Source organism: Euwallacea fornicatus, chromosome 1 (assembly GCF_040115645.1).
Source record: "Euwallacea fornicatus isolate EFF26 chromosome 1, ASM4011564v1, whole genome shotgun sequence".
Classification (NCBI taxonomy): domain Eukaryota; kingdom Metazoa; phylum Arthropoda; class Insecta; order Coleoptera; family Curculionidae; genus Euwallacea; species Euwallacea fornicatus.
The window spans coordinates 4,688,654-4,710,153 of record NC_089541.1 but is presented as its reverse complement, the minus strand read 5'-3'; the positions used below and the strand labels follow the sequence as shown (position 1 = coordinate 4,710,153).

General features: G+C 34.3%; 3 protein-coding genes across 7 annotated transcripts in view; 1 reads left to right on the top strand and 2 right to left on the bottom strand.

Moving 5' to 3' along the window:
* loj (logjam) overlaps positions 1–21,500 on the bottom strand; it is a 180,286-nt gene that overhangs the window by 140,697 nt on the left and 18,089 nt on the right. The gene's annotated exons all lie outside the window — the stretch shown is intronic.
* Positions 394–4,790, bottom strand: BBS1 (Bardet-Biedl syndrome 1). The gene is made up of 11 exons (XM_066288445.1): positions 4,773–4,790; positions 4,073–4,179; positions 3,753–4,015; positions 3,503–3,698; positions 3,201–3,417; positions 2,890–3,132; positions 2,608–2,836; positions 2,403–2,558; positions 1,730–1,857; positions 1,540–1,674; positions 394–628 (listed from the first exon to the last, which is right to left on the bottom strand). The coding sequence occupies exons 2-11, from the start codon at positions 4,081–4,083 to the stop codon at positions 422–424; spliced, it is 1,785 nt and encodes a 594-aa protein (XP_066144542.1). The 5' UTR covers positions 4,084–4,179; positions 4,773–4,790; the 3' UTR covers positions 394–421.
* The window catches only part of Exn (Ephexin), a 30,282-nt gene continuing 14,265 nt past the window's right edge, over positions 5,484–21,500 (top strand). For 2 of the 5 annotated variants that reach the window (XM_066288405.1, XM_066288396.1), the window contains exons 1-2: positions 12,183–12,356; positions 18,455–20,258. In XM_066288405.1, the coding sequence (XP_066144502.1) occupies positions 12,282–12,356; positions 18,455–20,258 (1,879 nt within the window). In that variant the 5' untranslated portion in view covers positions 12,183–12,281. Of the gene's footprint in view, positions 5,829–12,182; positions 12,357–18,454; positions 20,259–21,500 lie in introns of those variants that run through there. The other 3 variants (XM_066288425.1, XM_066288433.1, XM_066288415.1) reach the window with 3 other exon arrangements.

Sequence of the window (21,500 nt, the reverse complement as noted above, 5' to 3'; positions counted from 1 at the left end):
CCATGCCTGCTGTAAGTCGGACAGTAGCTCGAAATTTGTCAAAGTTTAAACCGGTAGTATGAGGTTTTTAGCCCATTCGGCTTTAGTTTTGTGGTAAACCCATCATTCTCACCATTTCTGCTCAGTACTTAAGTTATGTTTCTTCTTTTATAAAGAGATTTGTATGCGAAACCTCTCTGTAACTTGAATAAGTACTACAGAAACGGTTTTCTATGGCCAATTATTTTCTTCAATTTGTTTTATTTTTAAGCTAATGATCATATCCCATATTGGAGCTAAGTACAGGAGTAGGCATTGATTGTACCACTCCATAGAGCATGATTCTCTGGAAAAGTCCTTTCTCTTATGGAATTATCAGCAGTTAAATATAAAGTATTAATCCTAACACTAAATATCCATTTATTAGTTCTTTTTGATACAATTAAAATACTAATTCCATAGGAGGCATATTGATAGTAGCTGCCAACACAGGAACAGACACTTGCCCTCTTGTAACAAAAACCCTGATCACTTTCAAATTATCCGATTTGAAATCAGGAATGTATTGATCGTTACTGGAATCTTCCCTTATTATTTCTTGCACTCTATTCTCCACTTTGTATGATAAACCAGGAGGCACCAAAGGAATCTAGGACATAGTTGTTTTTAGATTATCGTATGCTATTTATAGGTACTGCAAGACTATTATATAGGGTGGTATACAAAATGTCGCCTAAGCTCTACAGCGCTTTGTCGAGTAGCACTCTCTAGACTTTACCTTAACAAACAATGTAAAGAAAAATAGTCACAAGGAAGTCAGTTAAAGTCATTAAAAATCAGCTTCCAAATTTAAATAACCACACACTTTTTGAAGAAGGTATAATCTTCATATGATTTACAATTTGGAAGATCATCTTATGGCCCTTAACAGTCAACTATAAAGATTTGAATAAATTCGATAGAATGTTTCCTGCAATACGACTTAAAAAAAACTTACAAAAATATAAAAAAGTAAAATCCATCAGTTTTCTGAAAAGTGATGGGATCATATTCGTTTCTTTTTTTTAATGTAATTAAGGCCTTCGTTATGTCTGTTAACATAGAACCGATGTTATCTCCAGTTTTAAAAAAGTTGTAGTGTTTTCAGTAAGAACTGTATTTTGCTCCGATTGACAAAATTACTTTTTATTAACTGAACAGACTATAAAGTAACCCTTTTACTTTTTAGGCATTTTCATCATACTTCATAGACTGTAGAAATTTGATGGGTGCAGCAACAGAAGTTTTTCACCGCCTAGGCGGTAAAAGTAAATAATGTCAAGTGCATAATAGAAATATGTTAAAAGTGACTAAATTTAAGAGATAATTTTCAATATCGTACTTGTACATTATTATTATTACAGTTAATAAAGCTGTTAGCAAATCTCTGTCTTAGAATGTACAACGTACATTCTAAGAATATTTCCACACAAACAAGTTTTTGACCCCCTGAAATCATGCTTCGAGGTTATTTTGTATACACCCCCCAAAGAATAGATAATTATTGGTGTATTTACTTACCGATATAACGTAAGAGGAAAGTATATAAAGTGCAGGATTGCAGTGAAAAGTCAGCGAGAGCCCCACTAGTGGTTTGAGGGGGTTGATGTTTTCGAGGGTAAGGATAACTGTGAATTTCGGTCCTAAACCTAAAACCTATATAGAATTATAAAATTATAATGTTTTTTGAATACAAAAAACACTATTGTACTTGGGCAGATAATTTTATTTGCTCCTTTTCATTGCCAATTCCAGATTGGTCGCTAAGGTTTTGCACAAGGGCTCGAGCAGCTGTTAACCTTAGTCTGATCAGTTCTTGTTGAAAGGTTTGATGGATTTCTACAAATTGTACAAAAAATACTATTTTATGCTATGAGTGTAATCTAAAAAGCAGAGATTGATTATAAAATTTCATTATTTTAAATCTGATATAAACGTAGTCTTAAATTACATTTTGTTTTTTTTATTTATAGTACATTACAACAAGTTAGTACTGGCATTAGCAGCATTATCTTGTTTATATTCCCTTGAATGTACAACGATTAGAATTTTAACAAATTCGCTACTGTTAAGATAAATAATTATTTTGGTAATTAAAATTTAAAAAAGCAAAAAAATCATCAGTTGTTCGTCCGACTTGAATTAATATAAACAATATTTCTGGACAGCAAAATATGTTTCTAAGAGAATTTTATTGATAGCCTGTTTATATTAAATTCGTAGTATTTTATTCATGATATTCTTCTTTCAATCTGACTTGTATACAACAAAAACTATATAATTTAATAATAAAATAAATGAGGCTCAAAAGAAATCGTTTATACAACATATATGCACTCATGCTGTCTTCATCCATCATCCATACAATTTGAAAATATTTCTACCTAGAGCATTCTGCTTTTCTCGTAAACTTTGTTCCAAAAACAATTTGCTACGTTTGGGCAATGGCAGAGGCTTCGACTGCAATACCGGTGAACTCTCCTGCAGTTTTACAGAAAAGTCCGCAGTCCTTTTCAGTATTTTAAAATTTATAGAACCACCTAAAATTAACTTATACAACCTTCGTACAAAAAATTTCATTATGTCGACCTATAGTAATAACAACCATAACATTTTCCTCTTGCCCCAATTGCCCAAAGACAATCACTGAAGGAGCATCTGCCACAGAAGTAAAATCAATGGGATGTCTGCCTTGGTACAACTGAATAGAACCACTTCTGAGCCCTACTGCTATTAGGCAGGTACTTAAGTGGTCCAGAGGTACCAGGCAAAGACACGTTAGTGGATTTGAGGTTTTTGAAGTCCACAGTTTCTGACCCTAAAAACCTTCAATCAGAGAAGGTCGTTTAATACAGGTATATATTAACTAACCCTTTTCGTATAGCAATGCAAGTTGCTGTCCGCAGTCGCAATAATGATAAAATTGTCCCCAGGCATTACGATCATATCCACTATATCTGAGCTTAACTGAATTAGAGATTTTCCCTCTAACCAGTTTTTTCTTAGCAGGCAAATGTGCCCTTCTCTGGTGGCTATAACCACCCTAAATTCCACGTCATAGAGCCCTGTACCCTTAATTATAAAAGGGGTGGCTTGTACATTACACGTATTCGCCTTAAAACCAAAGTTATGATTTACTTAAATTTTTATAATTCTCGATATTATGGCGAATGTATTCTCACTTGATAGATTATAGCAAAATTTTGAGGATCTAATATATATATATTTCCAAATTCTGTGGCAATAATAGGGCAGGCAATTGCACCCTTATCCCTTGATGTCCTCTCGAGGGTGGTCATACACGTGATCATATTTTCTTTCATTGGCATTGAGTGAAAGCATTTACATACAAATTCCTCTACTTTTACTAGAGATGTTAAATTAAGGATGTGTTGAGATCTTTAAAAGCATTGTTCGAAGCATTACTTTACTTGATTTGATAAATCTTTAAATTATTTCCTATACTGAACACTTTAATTTATACCTTGCACTTAAATTGCAGTAAGAGATCTTTTTTAACTCACTGCATAACTTCTCGCTATCGATCTCCTTAGTTTCCACAATTCGAGTCCAAATATCAGATTCCTCTCGAGTGAGGGGGCAAAATGGTACTCTGAACTTGTAAAATGGCTTCTGATTCTTATATAGAAACAACTCAGAACCACAAGCAACTGCTACAACTAAGACATAAGATTAGCACAAAACTTTCATCATACTTGACAAGCAAATCTTACCAGGTATTCTTGGTTCGAGTTGATCTGCATAGAAGCTTATTACAGAGCTGGGAATATTTGCTAATGGTTGATCAGTGGTTAGCAGGGTACCTTTGTACACTTTTAGTCTGCATTTCGTGTCTTTATCGAATTTGAGATCTGTTATTACCAGATGGTAATCGCCAGTACCCGAAATGTCTGCCAGTACTGCGTTCCTGGGTAGGGTTGTTAATGCTGCACATCGGTCTGTATGGGCTTCCAACCATCTTGAAATATTGAGATCACTAAAAAATTTTAGATATTATAATTCCTATTGAATTTAGATTCATTATCAAACTCACGCTCTGCTCATTTTATAAGTAAAGAAGCGTTATGTTTGTATTGTTGTTTGGCATAAAATCCATATTAGAGCAGGCGCTTTCAGGTGGTAAAACACCGAAATTGTGTTCTTGAAAATTCTAAGAATGGATTGTTAATTGCAGAATATCTGGTATACTTTCCCTATCAATTTATCCAATGATTACCGACTATCTTTTTTGATCAATTACTGGCTCTCTAGGCCATTAAACATTAGAATTAGAGATTGCCCGCTGTTTATCACTTTGCTCATCAGATTATTCTCTGTAAATTGATGATACATCTGCTAAGTACTTGAATTTGAATAAAAACAAGCCATTCACAAATTTAAAACTTATTCGCGGTCAGCAAGAAGGTGCTTTCTTTTTGCACCTGCCCAAGTACCTAAATGCGTCTTTGGTACCATCACCGGTGAGTCATACACGGCAAATGAACTGGTTTCTTGGTACCGTCAAAGAGACCTCAATTATTCACTGAAGCATGTTGAGAGCGATGGTGCAAAACCGCACAAGAGCTTCGAATTGAGTACTTAACGAAAAAGGGAAGCTAAGGTGACAATTGTCATAAGTATTGATTTGTGTATTGGTCCAACCGGAAGTTCAGCAGAAAGGCGATGTTTATGAAGAAAAGACAATTGGCTATTGAGTCGAGTTTATACATACTTTGGTATCCGGTATACCTTACCTGGATTCCTTTAGTCTTGTTTAGTCTGGGCAAGAAGGGGCCAATGGGTTATTCCTTTTTAATTGTTAAACTAAATATTTGCCAACTTTCTTTATTATTATTCATTTCGAGATATTTGAAAAGTAGATCAAGAAACGAGAGTCAGAAGAAAGAAGATTCTCGTTTCATAAAGCAAAAACGTGATTATTGGGCCGACCGGTATGAGGATAGCAATTTCCTATAAAATTATAATTTAGAGTTTGCTTAAATTAAGTACTGACAACAATAAAGATAAGGTAAAGATAATTCTTATTATTTTCAATCTTAAATATTCAATTTTTAAGTAACAGGGAGTCAGTGATATGCAATTGTTACGAGGTGGAGATCAAGACTTCCGAGTCTCGATTCATACTCCCTATTTAATTCGCGCACCCAGGACGAACGCCGTGACCAAGAAAGTCTCGGTCTAAAATAAAAATTAAAGATTAGTTTTGTAATATCTCGAGCTCTAATTTTAAAAATCTGAACTCTTCATCCATTTGAGCCTTTCTTTGTCCTGTCTATGGCCAGGAATCAATCTCCTTAAAGAATGTTAACTATCCAAGTATCAAAGTAGGCACAACGAGCAAATAAACCGTTCGTTAAACGAACTTCGGACGGTTCCGAAGAAAAACGAGCTCCCAGCCAACATGGTACCAAGTACTACTTCACTACTTCAGTGCCGCAGTACCATGCGCGAAAAATACTGAAATTGCCGCTGCCGTTAAGTTGTAGTTTTGATGACTGGGTAAATAGCCGAATCGTTTGATTAGGTGATAATAACATGCGTTGTTGATAGTGGACAGAAATGATTGTTGTTACTGCAATCATCAATAGTGTTTGCAGTTAATGCCACGGTGATTTCTTTTGATTTATTGTGACGATGTCTTGACTTTGATATGGAGGAATGTGGGTTTATAATTCTGAAGAGGTAAAAAGACTGTATAGCTGGGATAAACGGATGAATGTTGTCATTACTGACCGTTAAATTCCACCTTCACATAGGTACAGATTACGCTACTTGGCTCAGGTATTTAGGTATGTCTATAGAAAGCACAAGCGGACAATATTACTTTAAATACTCACAAAGTTCTAATACCCAAAATTTCTAACTAGTAACAAATCGGACTCAAAATGATACCTTTTTGAAGACATGAGGGCATTTTCATGTCCTCAATTTACCAAATACAAAATATCGGCCAATCTGATTTTTTTTATTGCAATTAACTCGGATTTATTTCGACGCCCCTGATAGAATACCTACTTTAATGTGTGTTACCTACATTCAAGATTAAATGAAATAATACGTCATTATTACACTACTACAGGTTCTGTCTTGGAGACGTGCGTATCTACCTTAGGATGGGTTTGCATAAATTGTTATAATTTGAACATAACATTGCTAAATAAAAGTTTGGAAACTGGTATTTGTGGTGTACGACGAGAGGAAATAAATAATAGCGAACACCTACACTCAAGAAGATAAAGAGTTTATTTTTGGCATAATTTGAGTTGTATGGCGTATTATAGCCTTGGATGGCTGTTATAATTGCAGATAGTAATAATTCTAATAATGCCAATGTCCGTGACGTGACATAAATACTAATAATACTATGGAGATTTCTCATTAACTGTATTATAACAATAAGAGGGCGACACAAATTCATGAACAAATTTGTAGGACGGTAAATGCAAATTCAAGTTTGGCTTAGGTTAGTACCGAGAAATGGAGTCGTAGTATACGTACTTATTCTCAACTCCCATAACCCATATGTTCGAAGTTTTACATTGTTTCAAAATTCAAATGAACTACCAAGAAATATAGAGTACTAATGTAGTCGAGTATGTAGTAGTACATATGGTCGTTTAACGAATTATGCCAATAGGATTTTCTTTGAAAATACAGGGTATTATTGAATAAGTGTTCGATATTTGAAATGGCGATTTTTCAAGTAGTTTCAAGGTGGAGAATTCTTATAAACATATGTCTTAACTCGTTTAGTTTTCAAGATATGGGGTGTTAATATATTGTTTCATATCTTTCGATCTAGTCCTGCTAATTTTACGAAATTTCGTATTGGCGAGTTTTTTGCGATGAGAAATTCAAATTAATCAACAATTTAGTTGTATATTCTAGAGGGTGCCACAAGAAACCATTAGGACACTTTTAAACAGCTGCACCTTTTTTGTGCCATAATGTATGTTACTTTCGAGTTCAGAAATCCTTTTCTCTTCCTTATCTGCTTACAAAGAGTATATCTTATTGCCGTCGCTAGAACCAACAGTTTCCAACGAAAACGCATCGAAAGCTGATCATGCATGCTAACTATCCCAAAGTACTAAAATAACAAGTCATAATGGTCACTTGTAGCCCCTTCTAGGTGATACCACTAAATCGTTGATAAATATGAAAATTTCATTCTAAAAAGTCCGTGGATACTTTATTTATGTCGTAAAATTAACTGGGAAGAATAGAAAAATATCAAAAAATATGTGATTTATTTTTTCAATTTTGATATCCCGTATCTTGAAAACTAAACGACCTAGAACACATTTTTTAAAGAACTTTCCATCTTAAAACTGCTTGAAAAATCACTCTATGAAATATCAACCCTTTATTCAATAACACCTTGTATATGTATGAGAATAGTAGAATGTGATTTGGAAAAGATAGTGTTTATAGGATACCAGTGAAAGCATCACATTTATATGCAATTACACTTAAAAATTAAATTTTTTATTTCACATTATAGATACATTAACTTCTAATTTCGGTATAATTAATTTGAGGATAAAGAGATTCCGCTAATAAAATTTTAATTGAGAAATTGAGATATTATAGAATAGTTTAAAAATGAATTGCTAGGCTTCAGAGATCCAATCACAGCATCACAATGTCATAAAACTGTCCAGCAGTCGGGACAACTGTGTTTAATGCAATGGGCATGCTGTGTGACACCTCCCTCAGCATTCCTACCACCTTAAATTTTTAGATCAAATTCTTTATTAAAAAACTGTCTTTTAGTGATTTAATATAAAAATATTTATCGAGTTTGAATAGACTAAAATTTTATTTAGGTTGACACGCATCTCTCTGGTTTTCCAGTTAAGATTTCGGAAAAATTAGTTTTTTTTTAAATTGGGATTAAAAAATCATGGAAGGGACATAAATTCGTCTCAGGTAGCGAAAATTCGGAGACTTTATATGGGCCTTTACGAAGATTTCCAGCTCTTATGCGACTTGGCAAAGGACAAAATTTTTTTTCAAATTTTTAGGTTGTCGCGTTCCGGAGATATCAGATGAAATGTGGTGAAACGACCAAAAACGCACCTTAAAGGGAAATATTCCTAGTTATAAGTCACTGAGTATAAAAAAGTTACACGAAATATCTTTAAATGTTTTTTTTTTCCGAGCTTTATACGATCACAGTAGAAACCAATTTTTGTCGAGTTTCTCGTGACTAACCACGAAATAACGTTACGGGTCCTTAAAATTACGTTAATTTTCACGTTGCAAATTTCAATCCCGTTTTACACCCCTTAAAGGGGCACTTTCGAGCAACTGTTAAAAACCGAGAAGGCAGCCCGGGCGAATGCCCTTTTCGATGCTACCGAGTGCGTCTCCCTCGGTCTATAGAAAGAAAGCTGTTACTCCTGAAGCGGAGTTTGCTTTCGAAAAATTTTGATTTTTTTTTTCATTCATTTGTACTAAACCATACATCACCCAAAACTCACGCCCCCGATGAACGTCTACTCTTGGATAAGCTTAAACACGTTTACCGTGCCGATTAACCGATTTTTAAGAAAGTGCATTTTTGAAAATCCGCTATATTTTGACTTTAATGCACCACTGCTGTGGTCACTTTTACGTGGCCGATATCTGAACACGGCGTTGGAAAACATAAAAATTCCTCTTTAAACGGCCGTTAGTCCCAAATACACTACCGCCGACCTTATGGTCCCCCAAAAATTCAAACTATACACAATTTTACGACTATACTGCCAAAAAGAAATCGGTTCAGGTTAATCTTCCCAAGTCACGTTTGGATTGATATAATTTGATAAAATAAAATATTTTAGTGTTGGTCGGTTTTTGTGGCTATGAGGGTGGAAATGGCATTCTATAGCGTGTATGGTGTAAACCAGGAGACAACATGCAAAAAAGCAGCTCCATTTCGCGACAATTTCGACCTCCCAGCAGTGCGGCAAAAATGTAATTTTGATTGCAAAAAGGGAAATTTTTATTTTTTCAATTTTACACGTAAACTTCTAGTTTAGATACTATTAACGTAAGAATTAAGAGAACACGCCAATGGAAATTTTATTTAAAAATTGAGGCATTGAATAACGATTTGTAAAAAAAAATTAAGTCATTTTAGGATTTCAGTGACAACACCACATTTTTTTTTATCGCGCCAGATAATTACATTTTCAACTTTAGGTGTTAGGTAACTCCTTGTCTTCAACATTATTAATTTGATAAAAAAGGAGAATTACGCGAATGGAATTTTTAATGAAAAATTGACGAATTGGAAAACCCGTAGCTAAAGCATTCAAGTCTTTATAAAAGTTCAGTGACAGGGTGAATTTTTTTTGTAATTGCGCACAAAAATGTTTAACCGAATTTTGATCAAAAATGCTATCAATTTGACCTCATTCTCACTCCCCAATACACACCAGGAAACGTAAAAAGTTATGTAACACTAAACTAATTAGAATCGAAAGTAAAGTATCGTCACAACTATTTCATAGGCTATGGGAAAACAATAATTGCCATAACACGATAAGAATTGCATGCGGTCGTGCCCTGATGGGTAAAAGAATTCAGAATTATTGTGGGTGAAGCAATAACTGCCATTTTTTACGCCGCACAACTTTTAATGAATTCATATTAATTGTAAAAACCACAAAGAGTATTATTACAATTATGGGTTTAATTAGGATATAATGCGGAAAGCATTTACAAAATGGTAAAAATTTCTGAAAATTGGTTATATAAAATTAAAATGAGGTTTTTGTCGGTAATTATTGACAAAGGTTTATAACTTTAAAATAGGAAATGATTCTAAATGAACCGTTCACTAGTTAATTTACCTAATAAAGAGTTGAAAGTAATACATTTGTGAATGATGCGATGGGAAGTTCGGTAAGCAATTGAGTGCGAGAAACACACCTTTTTAAGCGTTAGGTACAACATTTTTTCTCAAAGGAACTAAACCCCTAAGAGGAAGAAAGTTAACACCTTTGAGGTGTTAACTTTATCGCCTTTTATAAGTTCAATTTTTAGATGGACACGTACGGTAAAATGATCTTACCGCACGAATGTGAACGTGAAATATCCATATAAGGGTTTGACACCGACATGTATCACTTCGATTAGCGTCGACAAGAAAATAATATTAATATGATTAATAAAAAATTTAACACATTACTACGCAGATTTAATTACTGATACCTAAGTCTATAATTTTGCTGTTTCTTGTAATTTGAACTATCCATATCATTGTTATAACAAACATGAGGCATACTCCCAGCGGAACGATGAATATTTCAGGAAATCACCTCTATCGCTTTTTGAGATATTAATATACATATTTATAAAAAAAAGTTGTTAGTTATTCGGAGACGTAAAAAACTCGATTTTTTTATTAGAAATACAAAAATATGTTTTCGGAATATTAGAATAATCCATACGCGAGGATGGATTTCCCCCATGTGGCCTTTTAACAACTTTTATTGTTTTTGAGATACCTATTGAGGTATCTGTAGAGAAAGAATTATATAGTTTTTGTAAAATTTTGATTCATTCTATTGAGAGTTCGGAGATGTAAAAATACCCGATTCTCTTATGGGACATCTATATATTATAGAGCTTTCAATTGGCCTCTAATACATGGTCGTACAACAATCTCTATCCTTTTTTGTAATATTGAGGTGCGAGTAAGGTTATTAGTTCTTGATAAAATTCGCCTAATTCTACGAAAATATGTGATTTGTTTCGACCCCCTGTATATTGTCGAGATCTTGCGTTTAAAATGAACAATTGCTCTCGACGTATGGCTTTACGATTAGAGATGCTGAAGAATTTTTCACTTTTTCTCGCGTTGAATGGAACTGACAGTAAAACAACTTATTATGTTTAAAAAATTTTTAAATATCTTTTTGGGACTCAGTACGTTATGGGTAATTTTTAAAATGTCAAAAAGTGATACTCATAGTTAATTTTTTTTCTGGGACAAGGTGAAGCACTTCGTTTACATATATATGTATGAATATTTGCAAATTACTTAGTACCACCTGCGAAGGAAAATATGCATAACTGTCCGACGATTACACCTGTAACCGAATTTATTTACACTGCATCACATGGTAGCCAATTAGCTTGTTTAGGTATGTAGCGAATTATCAGCAACTAACCCAGTTTTCTAACTGTTTAAAATGTATTTCATAAAGCTGGTTGCGAAACTGAGATACGCAAGGGTATTTTCGTTTTCGATATCATTCAGTATGCATGTGAAGCACCGATACATTAAAGATTGCACGTTAGTAGAAACATGGTAAAGGTAATAATAATTCCAAAGAAAATTGTTGTTTAAAAAAAAAATTGTTGAAGTGCAATTTGGTGTGTAAGTAACAGTGGAAGGTCACGTGGATTAGCTTAATTTTCTTATTATCAGTACTGAGCTTAGTAGAAAGTGGGCTCGGCTTGTTTGCCTCAAAAATAATAATCGATAATAATATGCAAATTTCGCGTTATATGCCGCGATACAGTAATTATCACGCGTGACACAGCTGCGACAGAAGGTGACATTCCATTATCACCCAAAGGAAAAGTCTTTTGTCATTTTTCATCATCTGAGCACGGCTTAAACTGTAAATTTTTACATCTTATAAAATTCGAAGAAGTTGGTTTTATGGGTGTCTGTCTTTAAATTCGTCGGTTGGGAATTTCGTAACTGCAGGTTCCGGTGCTATGACTGGTTTTGTGGTTATTGGTCTGAAGATCCATTGTCTCATCGATTTGTTCCCTCGATTTGTTCTTATAACGCAATAGTTTTTTCCGATGATTTACTTCCCTTTTTGCAACATTCGTGTGGGAAAATTGCATTTTCTGCATTCTCAAAACTATTGATCGAAGTGATAATGTTGTTCTGAATAACTAATAACTGGGTACGCGCTACACAAACGTTTTCAAATAATATCTGAATAATCATCAAGAAAACCAGTCTGAGTAGCTAAAAAATCGACATATCTTTACTTATTCAGTTATACATACAGTTTTTGTGTTATTATAACTGTTTTCTGCATATAATACAAAATAGACATGTACGTGCCATTGCACGGTGTTCCACTCCATTTAGTAGCTATTAAGATTTCGCGCCGTTGGTACTGATGGCGAAGTGTGGTACTTATTTTTATTGGCATACTTCCGGGCTTTAACTTCTCTATTTCCATTTGACTGCATTCAGCAATTTTTCTCTCATTTCTCTCATGTTCTCTCTGGACTTTTCAAGTTTGGGACTTTTTTTTGCAAGTTTGCTAGTGTCGGTGCTGATTTACATCATGGTGAGTGCAAACGAGAAAGTTTCTCGATTTTGAAAAATATTACATTCCGTGAAAATGGCAAACGGTAAGGCAACATGATCCGCAATTGTTTGTTTAATTGGGTAACGACATCAACAGTGTCGTAAAACATGTCCGTAAATACTGTTAGTCGGCTTATTTGCATTGCATTATAAGCGAAGGTCGTGCTAAAAAAATAAATCGTTTGTTTTGCTTCTCACAGTCGTGAGGTTTGTATTGTTTCGGTTAACGCATGAAAGTCTGCAAAAATGTGTTAAAAAGCAAGAAAAACTGTAGAAAGAAGCCTATAAATATATTATCAAATTCATCGGAGGGATGGAAACAGGAAAATTATTAGTGAGATGGATATTTTTAAAAATTTGATTTTCTTCTCTGTGCAAAAAAAATTAATTTTCATTTACATAAAAAATTTCTTCAATGATGATAAAATCACTTATCTCTTTTTTCTCGTTAATTAAATGTCCTAATTGTTAATAGTTTATTTTTTGGGTTATCTATATCTTGATGCAATTGCTAGGATTTCCGGATATACATACATGTATTCTTCTATTATATTTTCAAGCTCTTCAACGATTTGTATTATTACAATAAGGCATATTTAATTTTCTTTCGATATTGCTATATGCACTCTCTTGAGAGAAATATTTACTCGTCATATATGGCAGAACTTAAATGTAGAATGTAGCTCTAGTGTACATGTATATTTGTGTGACATCTGATGGAATTTAAGCTCACAACAGATATACACTAGAGGTCGGAACTAACGAACACCTGCTGTAACAAACAGCCGGTTAAAAGTAAAAGTCTTATTTGGTATAACTAGTATAGTCTTATCCAGTTATAACAAACTCAGGTGTAATGAACACTCGGTTACAACGTACTGTATTCATTTTTTTTTTGGAGCTCTGAGTTCGATTATAACGAATCGTCGGAAGATGCTGCTGGAAATTTAAGCGACTGGGCCAAAAAACCATCACATTTCCAATTTTGAGAAAATTACCTTAAATGAATATGGCATGACTGATGAACATATGGAAGTTGCTGAATTTGTTAATGGTATTGACATTGTTCAAATAACTGCCAATGATCAAGGTGAAAACGGTTCGAATGATGTCTAGGAAGTTGGCGGGAACGATGAAGTTTTAATACCCGCAGCTCAAGAGACATTTTTTGCTTTGAAAATCGTAACGTACTTTGAACAGATGACTTATCCAGAAAATGAAAACTGTTTAAATTGAAGAGATTTTTCGCAAAACAAAATAACTAAAAGATGATGAAAACTCACAAGGTGTAAAGTCAAACTATATACTTCTGTTTTACCTTAACGTCGATTTTATTTCAAAATGTTGTTGCTTTTTTTCCTCATTTAATCGTATATCTATATACTACATCGAAAAATTATATAATTCGGCATTTGGTTAAAATAGAAATTTTTAATCAACAAGCGCTTTTTCTCGGTCGCCTATAACAAATCTCCACATATAAGGAACGACAAGTGACATCCCTTGAAGGTTCCTTATAGTCGGATTCTACTATACTTTCTATATTTACTTAATTTTTCTTGCATAATTAATTCTCAGAATATTTTATAATTTCTCTCTTAAGTAGTGTCAAAAACATCAGCTACTGACTCTTCTTACGTAGACATTCGTTTGATCACCTTTATGTAGATCAATCGCGAATTCAAATTTACAAAAACCACGAGAAGCGCCTCCTATCCTACGTATCTAAATTACAATATCTGTTACAATAGCCATAATCAGTGAATGTCTATTAACATATTTTTATAACATTACTACAACGTATACTACGATGTCAATTAGGACTAATTGAAACCAAACATTGCGGACACTTGTGCTGGAAACGTTCAATTATGGTGCTTTTACAAAACGGCTCCATCGCATAATTGGCATAAGTAAAATCAGACGAGAGAGCGAAAGTACGCACATTACGGGGTACTCCCGCAAATACTTGTCACATAAAAAGATAAAGTGTAAGCAATTTGAATCAGGTGCAATTATTCTTGTTATGAATTGTCCGGCCGATCCGAAAGAGCCACGCCCATTGACATACTAAAAAAAATGGCAGAGAAAATTGGAAAGTACCTATGGTGCCAGCTATACCTATATTTTACACGTGTCTCACGTGCTTTAAGATTTAATCCTAATTGCGTATTAACGCAATTTTTTTCTTTATAAAAATAATAAGTTCTCTCAGTTGCTTCGATTTACCGTAAAAACTCCTCAACACTTAGCAAAATGAGCTGGGTTAGGTAAATGAGCATTGCAAAACTCCGTCCACACAATGAGGCAATAACACTAGCAATTTCAACAATAAGTGTTCATTGTTTGTAAGGAAAGGGGGAAAGAATTAAGAAAACAAAGGCGATCGGACACAAGGTATTAATACTTTGGACACGTTCACGTTACAGCGAATGGCCTTGCGGAAACAATAACTTAATAAATAATTGAGAATTATCAACAAGCGAATTAGTATGCCTAACATTGCAACATTTCCAAACTAAACCAGGTGTTGCGGTTATGGTCAGCTTTCCTGCCTTCTGTGTTATCTGGCAATTTTTGAGATCCTAAGAGTTAAATCACCAAGTCGTCATCAGTTCAAAGTTCTGCACAAATTCTCCATTAAGAATTTCTTATTGAAATTCTTTAAGCGTTTACACCAAGTAAATCGACACACCAATGTCTGTAACTGTAATTGGTAATCTTCAGCAGAACCAATATGCAATCGTAATATCTCTGTCTTTATACAATCTGTAGAAATAGAAGTCAACAAATTGAGGTTCGAATCCAGTTATCTTTCAAGAGTTTATTGATCTTATGTAAATTGACTTATTTTTAACAAAGCCTCAGAGCGTGCAGTATGAATCATTTATGTACCTACCATCTAAAGGGGGATTTGTTATTAATAATCAAGCTGATAAATTTAATGTGGTAATAAGGACTTTACGATATCAATTTTAATGCTCATATTGCTATGAGCCTGTTATTGTTACGTAGAATGTCTACGTAGAGGTAATGACGAAAGGTACTAAAGAGAATTACTCATTTTATAAGTACTTTTATTTCCGGAGTATTGAATTGTGTTTATCTCTAAGCTTGCTTTATTTGATTTAGCTTCACGTAAAGCTTTTCGTGAATTATCGATGCAGCAAATAATAATGAAATCGGTGGATAAGTTTTTTAGTCAATTTCGTAGTTCTTTTTATCTTTTTGAAGACGCATTTCGAGCATATACCAAGTGCTCTCCACCTAATGGCCAAACTTCATCCACATGTTTTTCTAAGTTTTCATATTACCTAGTCTGTCATATTCTATAGGGTTTCAAAGTTACAATTATTTTTTCTAATTTTACCTACAGCTCTAACAAATTATGAGATATTTAATTCAAAATGTGTTATAAGGATATTAATCATTTACGAGGATAGTCCCAAAAGTGCCCGACCTGACATATAGATTTTTTTGTTAAAAATTTACCTTTATTGCAAAGAACCTAAAGAGCTTGTTTAAAGTTTAAGGGTACTGCATTGATTTGTGTTTGTTTTGGAGCCGTTTTTAGTGAATGCTTTTAAAGCTTTTGTGAACATGGGAAAAATTGAGCATCGATACGTGATTCAACACTTTCATTTAAAAGGTCTTAATCTATCCAACATCAAAAGGCAGCTAGATTCTACTCTGAGGGAATATGATCCTTCATTGAGAAGTGTAAAATTTTAAATGGCAGAGTTTAAACGCGATAATACGAGGTGCCAAGGCAAGCTCTACATTAGTCAACTCCATGACCCTCCAGATCTGACCACTCCAGAAACTGTAATAAAAATCTACAAAATTGTATTGAAAAATAGGCATTTCGAAAAGTACATCGCATATTAACAGGACAATTCAATATGAGAAAATTGTGCGCAAGATGAGTGCTGCGATTACTCACAAGTGAATCAAAAAAGCGAAGTGATGTTCCAAGGGAGTGTTTGGCAAAGTTTCTTAGCGATGAAACTGAGTTTTTGCGCCGATTCATAACCACGAATAAAACGTGAATCCATCATTTCATATCTGAGACGAAAGAACAGTCAAACAATAAGTCAATAGAGTCATAGGGGAGAATGAGCTCAAAAAAAAGGCGAAAACCGTTCCGTCTACAGAAAAGGTCAATTGTATGGTATGCACGTGGGATCATTTTTATTGACAATATCTCTGAAATAGAAACAATAAACGAAGAATATTATATAAATTTATTGCTGCATTTGAACGAAAAAATTAGGAAAAAAATTACCGCATTTGATGAAAAAGACAATCTTGTTTCATCAAGATTACACACCAATCCACACGCCCATTATCGGAAAGGCCAAAATCAATCAACTTAGTTTCGAACTTTTTCTTCACCCAACCTGTTAGCCAGTTTTAACCCTCTCGGATTTTTTTTCTATTTCTAAACTAGAAAAAAATCACTCGGTGGAAAGAGATTTGCCAGTAAAGAAGGGGTGATGTCCATTTTAAAATATTCAAAACTTCTTATTATAAACAGGGTATAGAAGCTATAGAACATCGTTGGGAAGAGTGTGTCAATTTCAAAGGAAACCCTGTTGAGAAATCATGTAATATTTTGGAATTTTCGTTTTCTTTAGTCGTTAAGTCCAATTCTTCTGAGAATATCCTCATAGATTTGCTCCACTGGATTACCAAAATCTACATCAATAAACACTGATAATTTCTATGTGGTCACATACCTTTTAATATTCCCTACACCTATACTAACCATTTACTTCTAAAAACTCGAATTCTCAGTTTAATTCAGAAACTGTTTCACACTCTCTACTTCACTGTATAACTGGCATCGTTTTAAGTTATTTGCAAAATATCAGACCCTGATTTTTTTTTCTATCGATACACTGAAACCGGGATGTTTTGTCTCGTATTTTTCAATAAAATATGGAGGAACGAAAGTCTTGGGAGGGGGCTTGAAACGATATCTGACCACAGGGAAAATATTCTATAGATTCTAATATGTACTTGATCCGTCTAGTAAAGTCATTTGGCCAAATTTAATATTTTTGCAAAAAGAAAGAATAGGTTTAGTCCATTAGGTTAGCCCCCCCCCCTACCCCACCTCCACCACTACCACCACCACCACCACGCCATAATTATTCCAGGGCATACTCTATTAAGCACATCTTGAAAAAATGATATTTCATGTTTAGTAACTCATATTTTAGTCGTTCACTGTCAAAGCATTCAATTAAAGCCAAATGGAACACTGTTTCTAATTATACGTTTGCTCCGTACGGTAGCCTACTCACAATATCTGGTGGGCATCGCGACTATAAGAAACCCAGTAGCAGATTAACATAAAATGCAACGATCTAGAGGAAGTGAAGAACATTGTTTCTTGGAATTTTGTCCACCATTTAAAGTGAATTAGACACTAATCAATGTCGGCGAAATGAGAGGAAGTGTCGTCTCCCCGACATATTACGTTCCGGACCTTCCTCTCAAAAACGAATACCAATTTTCGAGGAATGCCGACTATTGTTTGCTACATCTAGTCTTTCGAGATCGTTGATAAAATGCCGTTTATGAATAAAATATATTACACGGGTTCTTTGGTTTGTTTTACAACGCCCTCATCAGTGAGGAAAATCCACTCCAAGCGCTGCATCATGTTATTGATTGTGTGACTCCGTTTACCCCAAATTTCATTTTAAGCTTAATTCAAGTTCCTTTGGTTATCTGTTCGCTTATTTTGTCTATCAATTAGTCCCATAGTTGTAACTTTTAACGAATTAATTTAATAGCCTGCTCAATATTTCCAACTTAATTTAAAATTTATCACAAAAATTGCACACTCAAATTATTGGAAAATACATTAAAGATATGATACAAAGATACCGCTAAACCAAATAAACTTATCCTCTCTACCACATAATTGTAACGCAAATTACCATTAAATCTTAAATCCCGAGATAATGAAACCCAATAAAATGCCATTTTTTGTGATTACTATAGACGTATTTACGGTACGTATCACCAGATCTGGTATCTCTAATAATAAAAGATAATTTTTTCCAGATAAGAATGGAGACCAAGATATCAACAGTCGCTTGGCAGCAGTCACTCGCGCTGCAGCCCAGCCCCATAATATTTGATATTCCATATCAGACAGTGGATATTTACCCGGTCCTTCAGGATATCCGCTCTAATCAGTCGTTTTTACACTCTCAGAAACTCAAAGATAGCATTTTCGAATCGAAAAAGGCATTTTTGGAGCAGTCTTTGAGCGACGACAAATCCGAGGATGAGTTGATGGAAGTAAAGCCCCTATTGGGGTCCGTGCAGGAATGCAAGAAGTCGGCGCCATGTAAGAAAATCAGCTTCAAGATCAAGAAACAATCCTCATTGCACAGGAGGAATGTGTCTGCCCCTAAAGTTACCAACATACCTTCGAGCTCTGTGGCTGAATTAACCAAAAAGTTCAACGAGATGGTTGAAAGCAGGAGCTTTTGGGAAGAAGAGAAGGTGAAGATGCTCATTCAGCGAGGTGATAGTGTGAGCAGTGAAACTAAAAGACCGTCAGTAGTACATAAAGACAGTGTGAAAGTGTTACGCAAGCCTAGTGTAAAAACAAAACCTAACTTAGAATCTAAGAACCTTGTGATATTAAAAACTAGGAAAACTAGTGTTAAGAAACAGAACAGTGAGAAGCTGAGTACACGTGCCAAATTTACTGAGAAACCTGAGCATCCCCCAAGACCAACCACTTTAAATTTGCACATTTTAGATACATCACCCAATGGAACTTCAGTCAGGGCAGCCATTGAGAAATTCGAGAAACGGTCTTCCTTGTCTTTTCCCCAGAAAACAGACATTCAAAGACCCAAACCGACTGTCCCAGAAAAATCTTCAGCCCTCATTAGGAGCTTGGCCAGCAAAACTGCAACTCTGCCTCGCTCATTTAAATCCATTTCAACTGACACATCACTAACAAACTTGGACTCTGAACATAACAGTGAGATTAAAAAGACTGAACTCAATACTGAATTTGAGGAAGACATAGTGGAAGTCATTAACATCCCTGCAGTACTCCCGCAAAGGCGGTGCGATTCAATGTACGAAACGCTCAACATGAAAAAAGTCCAAAGTTCCCTCAAATCTGTTTCAGTAGATAACATCAGCTCAGAAATAAAGGCTTCATCGGCATTACCAAATTCTTCATTTCTTTGGAGAGATAAATCTCCTTCTTCAACTTCAAGCAGATCATCCATTAGCACAATCTTTCACACTGCTGCAAATACTCCTGAAGAAATGAAGAAACTGCCCCCAGAAATTCCTCCAAAACTTGTTCCCAAACTGACAGTTGAGGTGGCAAAAGTTCAAGTTATAAAAAGAAAGATGCCTCTTCCAGAATCTCCAATATTACCTCCTAGAGGATGTAAATTTCATGAGGATTTAATAGAATATGAAGAAATTTGCGGTTTGGAATCTCATGAGGAAACCTTTAAGGGCTACGATGAGATTACTAAACCAGTGAATGATTTAGTGATGGATGGAGCAAAGAAGGAGAAGATGTACGAGATGATTAAAATTTCAGAAAAGTTCAAAGTCGATGATACGGAGGTAGAACATTATGAGGAAATCACCAAGGACGATGATGGTTATGAACCAATAGGCCATCTGCTGCCCGGAAACAGGAGTTCCAGCCCTGAAACTGAAAATATCTACGAAACCCTCCCGATCGACCCTATTCCAATGAGGAGACAGCTGCCTCCAAGACCCCCACCGTCTACAATAGAATCCACGAAGAGTGACGAGACAGTCTACAACTGCTACGAATCAATATATACAAAGAAGGAGGGCTACTACGAGAGCATTTATGGTAAGTTTGATTCCTTAAAAGTGAAAGTTACAGAATGTAGTTATCACATTTACACAAATTGTGGTACATATACGGTAAACAATAGTAGTTTCCACGTATCTAAATATGTGCAAATATGATTAGCGTTAAGAGAACCTTTGGCAAACTAGCACTTTTTGATTTGATAACAGAGAGAGAAGTGTTGATGTGTATAAATATTAATGCAGTAAATATTTCTATAATGAATATGAAGCTATTAATAGTTCGCTAAAAATATTCTAGAAGTTCCAATTGGTACCGAAAAGTTTTTGATAATTTTATTGGGTACTTAAAGACTTCCAATTATAATCCTATTGTTATTGCAAATTATTTCTAGAGAAAACTACGTTGTTACAGTAGATTTATAATGTGTGATAATTGTCAATTTAGTATCGTATAAATGAGTATCTAAATTATCGACAATGGTAAATTGAATTAATGTTAAATCAGGAAATTCAATAAAATAATGTATATAAAATAAATTTTAATTGGTGTACGATTTGTTCCCTTTTTTTGTTTCATTTACGTGGAATGCATCCAAAGAAATATTTTTATATTTACGATACTTTTAGAGAATTTTTACAATGTTTGGCATTTTTCTGATAGTTGCGTTAGTACACATTTAAAATGCATTATACCTTATTCAAGGTGGTAAAACAGTCATGCTGATAACAAATGTGACTTGTAAGTATGTAAAAAAGGTGTTGTAATCAGACGATTTGTATGTCAATTTTCACGTGCTTAAAGTGAATTGTCCAATTATTGTGAAATCTCTGTTTTTCAGTAACACTTCAATATGTAGAAATGATATTTAATTTTTGATCTCAGTTGTAAAGAAAAAAATGGACTGAAAACATGCTTCTTGAACTCAGTGAACTTACAGATTTTGGGGAAATTACTTTAGCCTGTCAATGCTTTGCACGAGAATCGCACTTGATGGATCTCTAGTTTTTTCTAAAGCCGGTTGCAAACTTTGATTGTTATAGAGATTAATTTTGGCAGTGAATGATATGGAACAATTATTTACATTAGCGACAAGGATACCTGCGATTTGTGGTTTTCGAATTTAATTAATTATGCTTAAAATTGAGTTAAGGCTTTTCCTCCAGTTCAGTTATTTCGACTCTTGAAAATGTACATGTGGAAAAATGGAATTATTTCCCATAAAAAAATCTAAATAATTACGTATTTCAAACTATTAACAATTACGAACTTTCCATTTTT

What these genes read in the sequence shown, in the direction of transcription:
- BBS1 (XM_066288445.1), bottom strand. An exon ending in TACTGCAATTTAAGTGCAAG is followed by an intron (nt 3,418 to 3,502) that starts GTATAAATTAAA and finishes ATGCTTTTAAAG; the next exon opens with ATCTCAACACATCCTTAATT. An exon ending in TTTCCTCTTACGTTATATCG is followed by an intron (nt 629 to 1,539) that starts GTAAGTAAATAC and finishes ACTATGTCCTAG; the next exon opens with ATTCCTTTGGTGCCTCCTGG.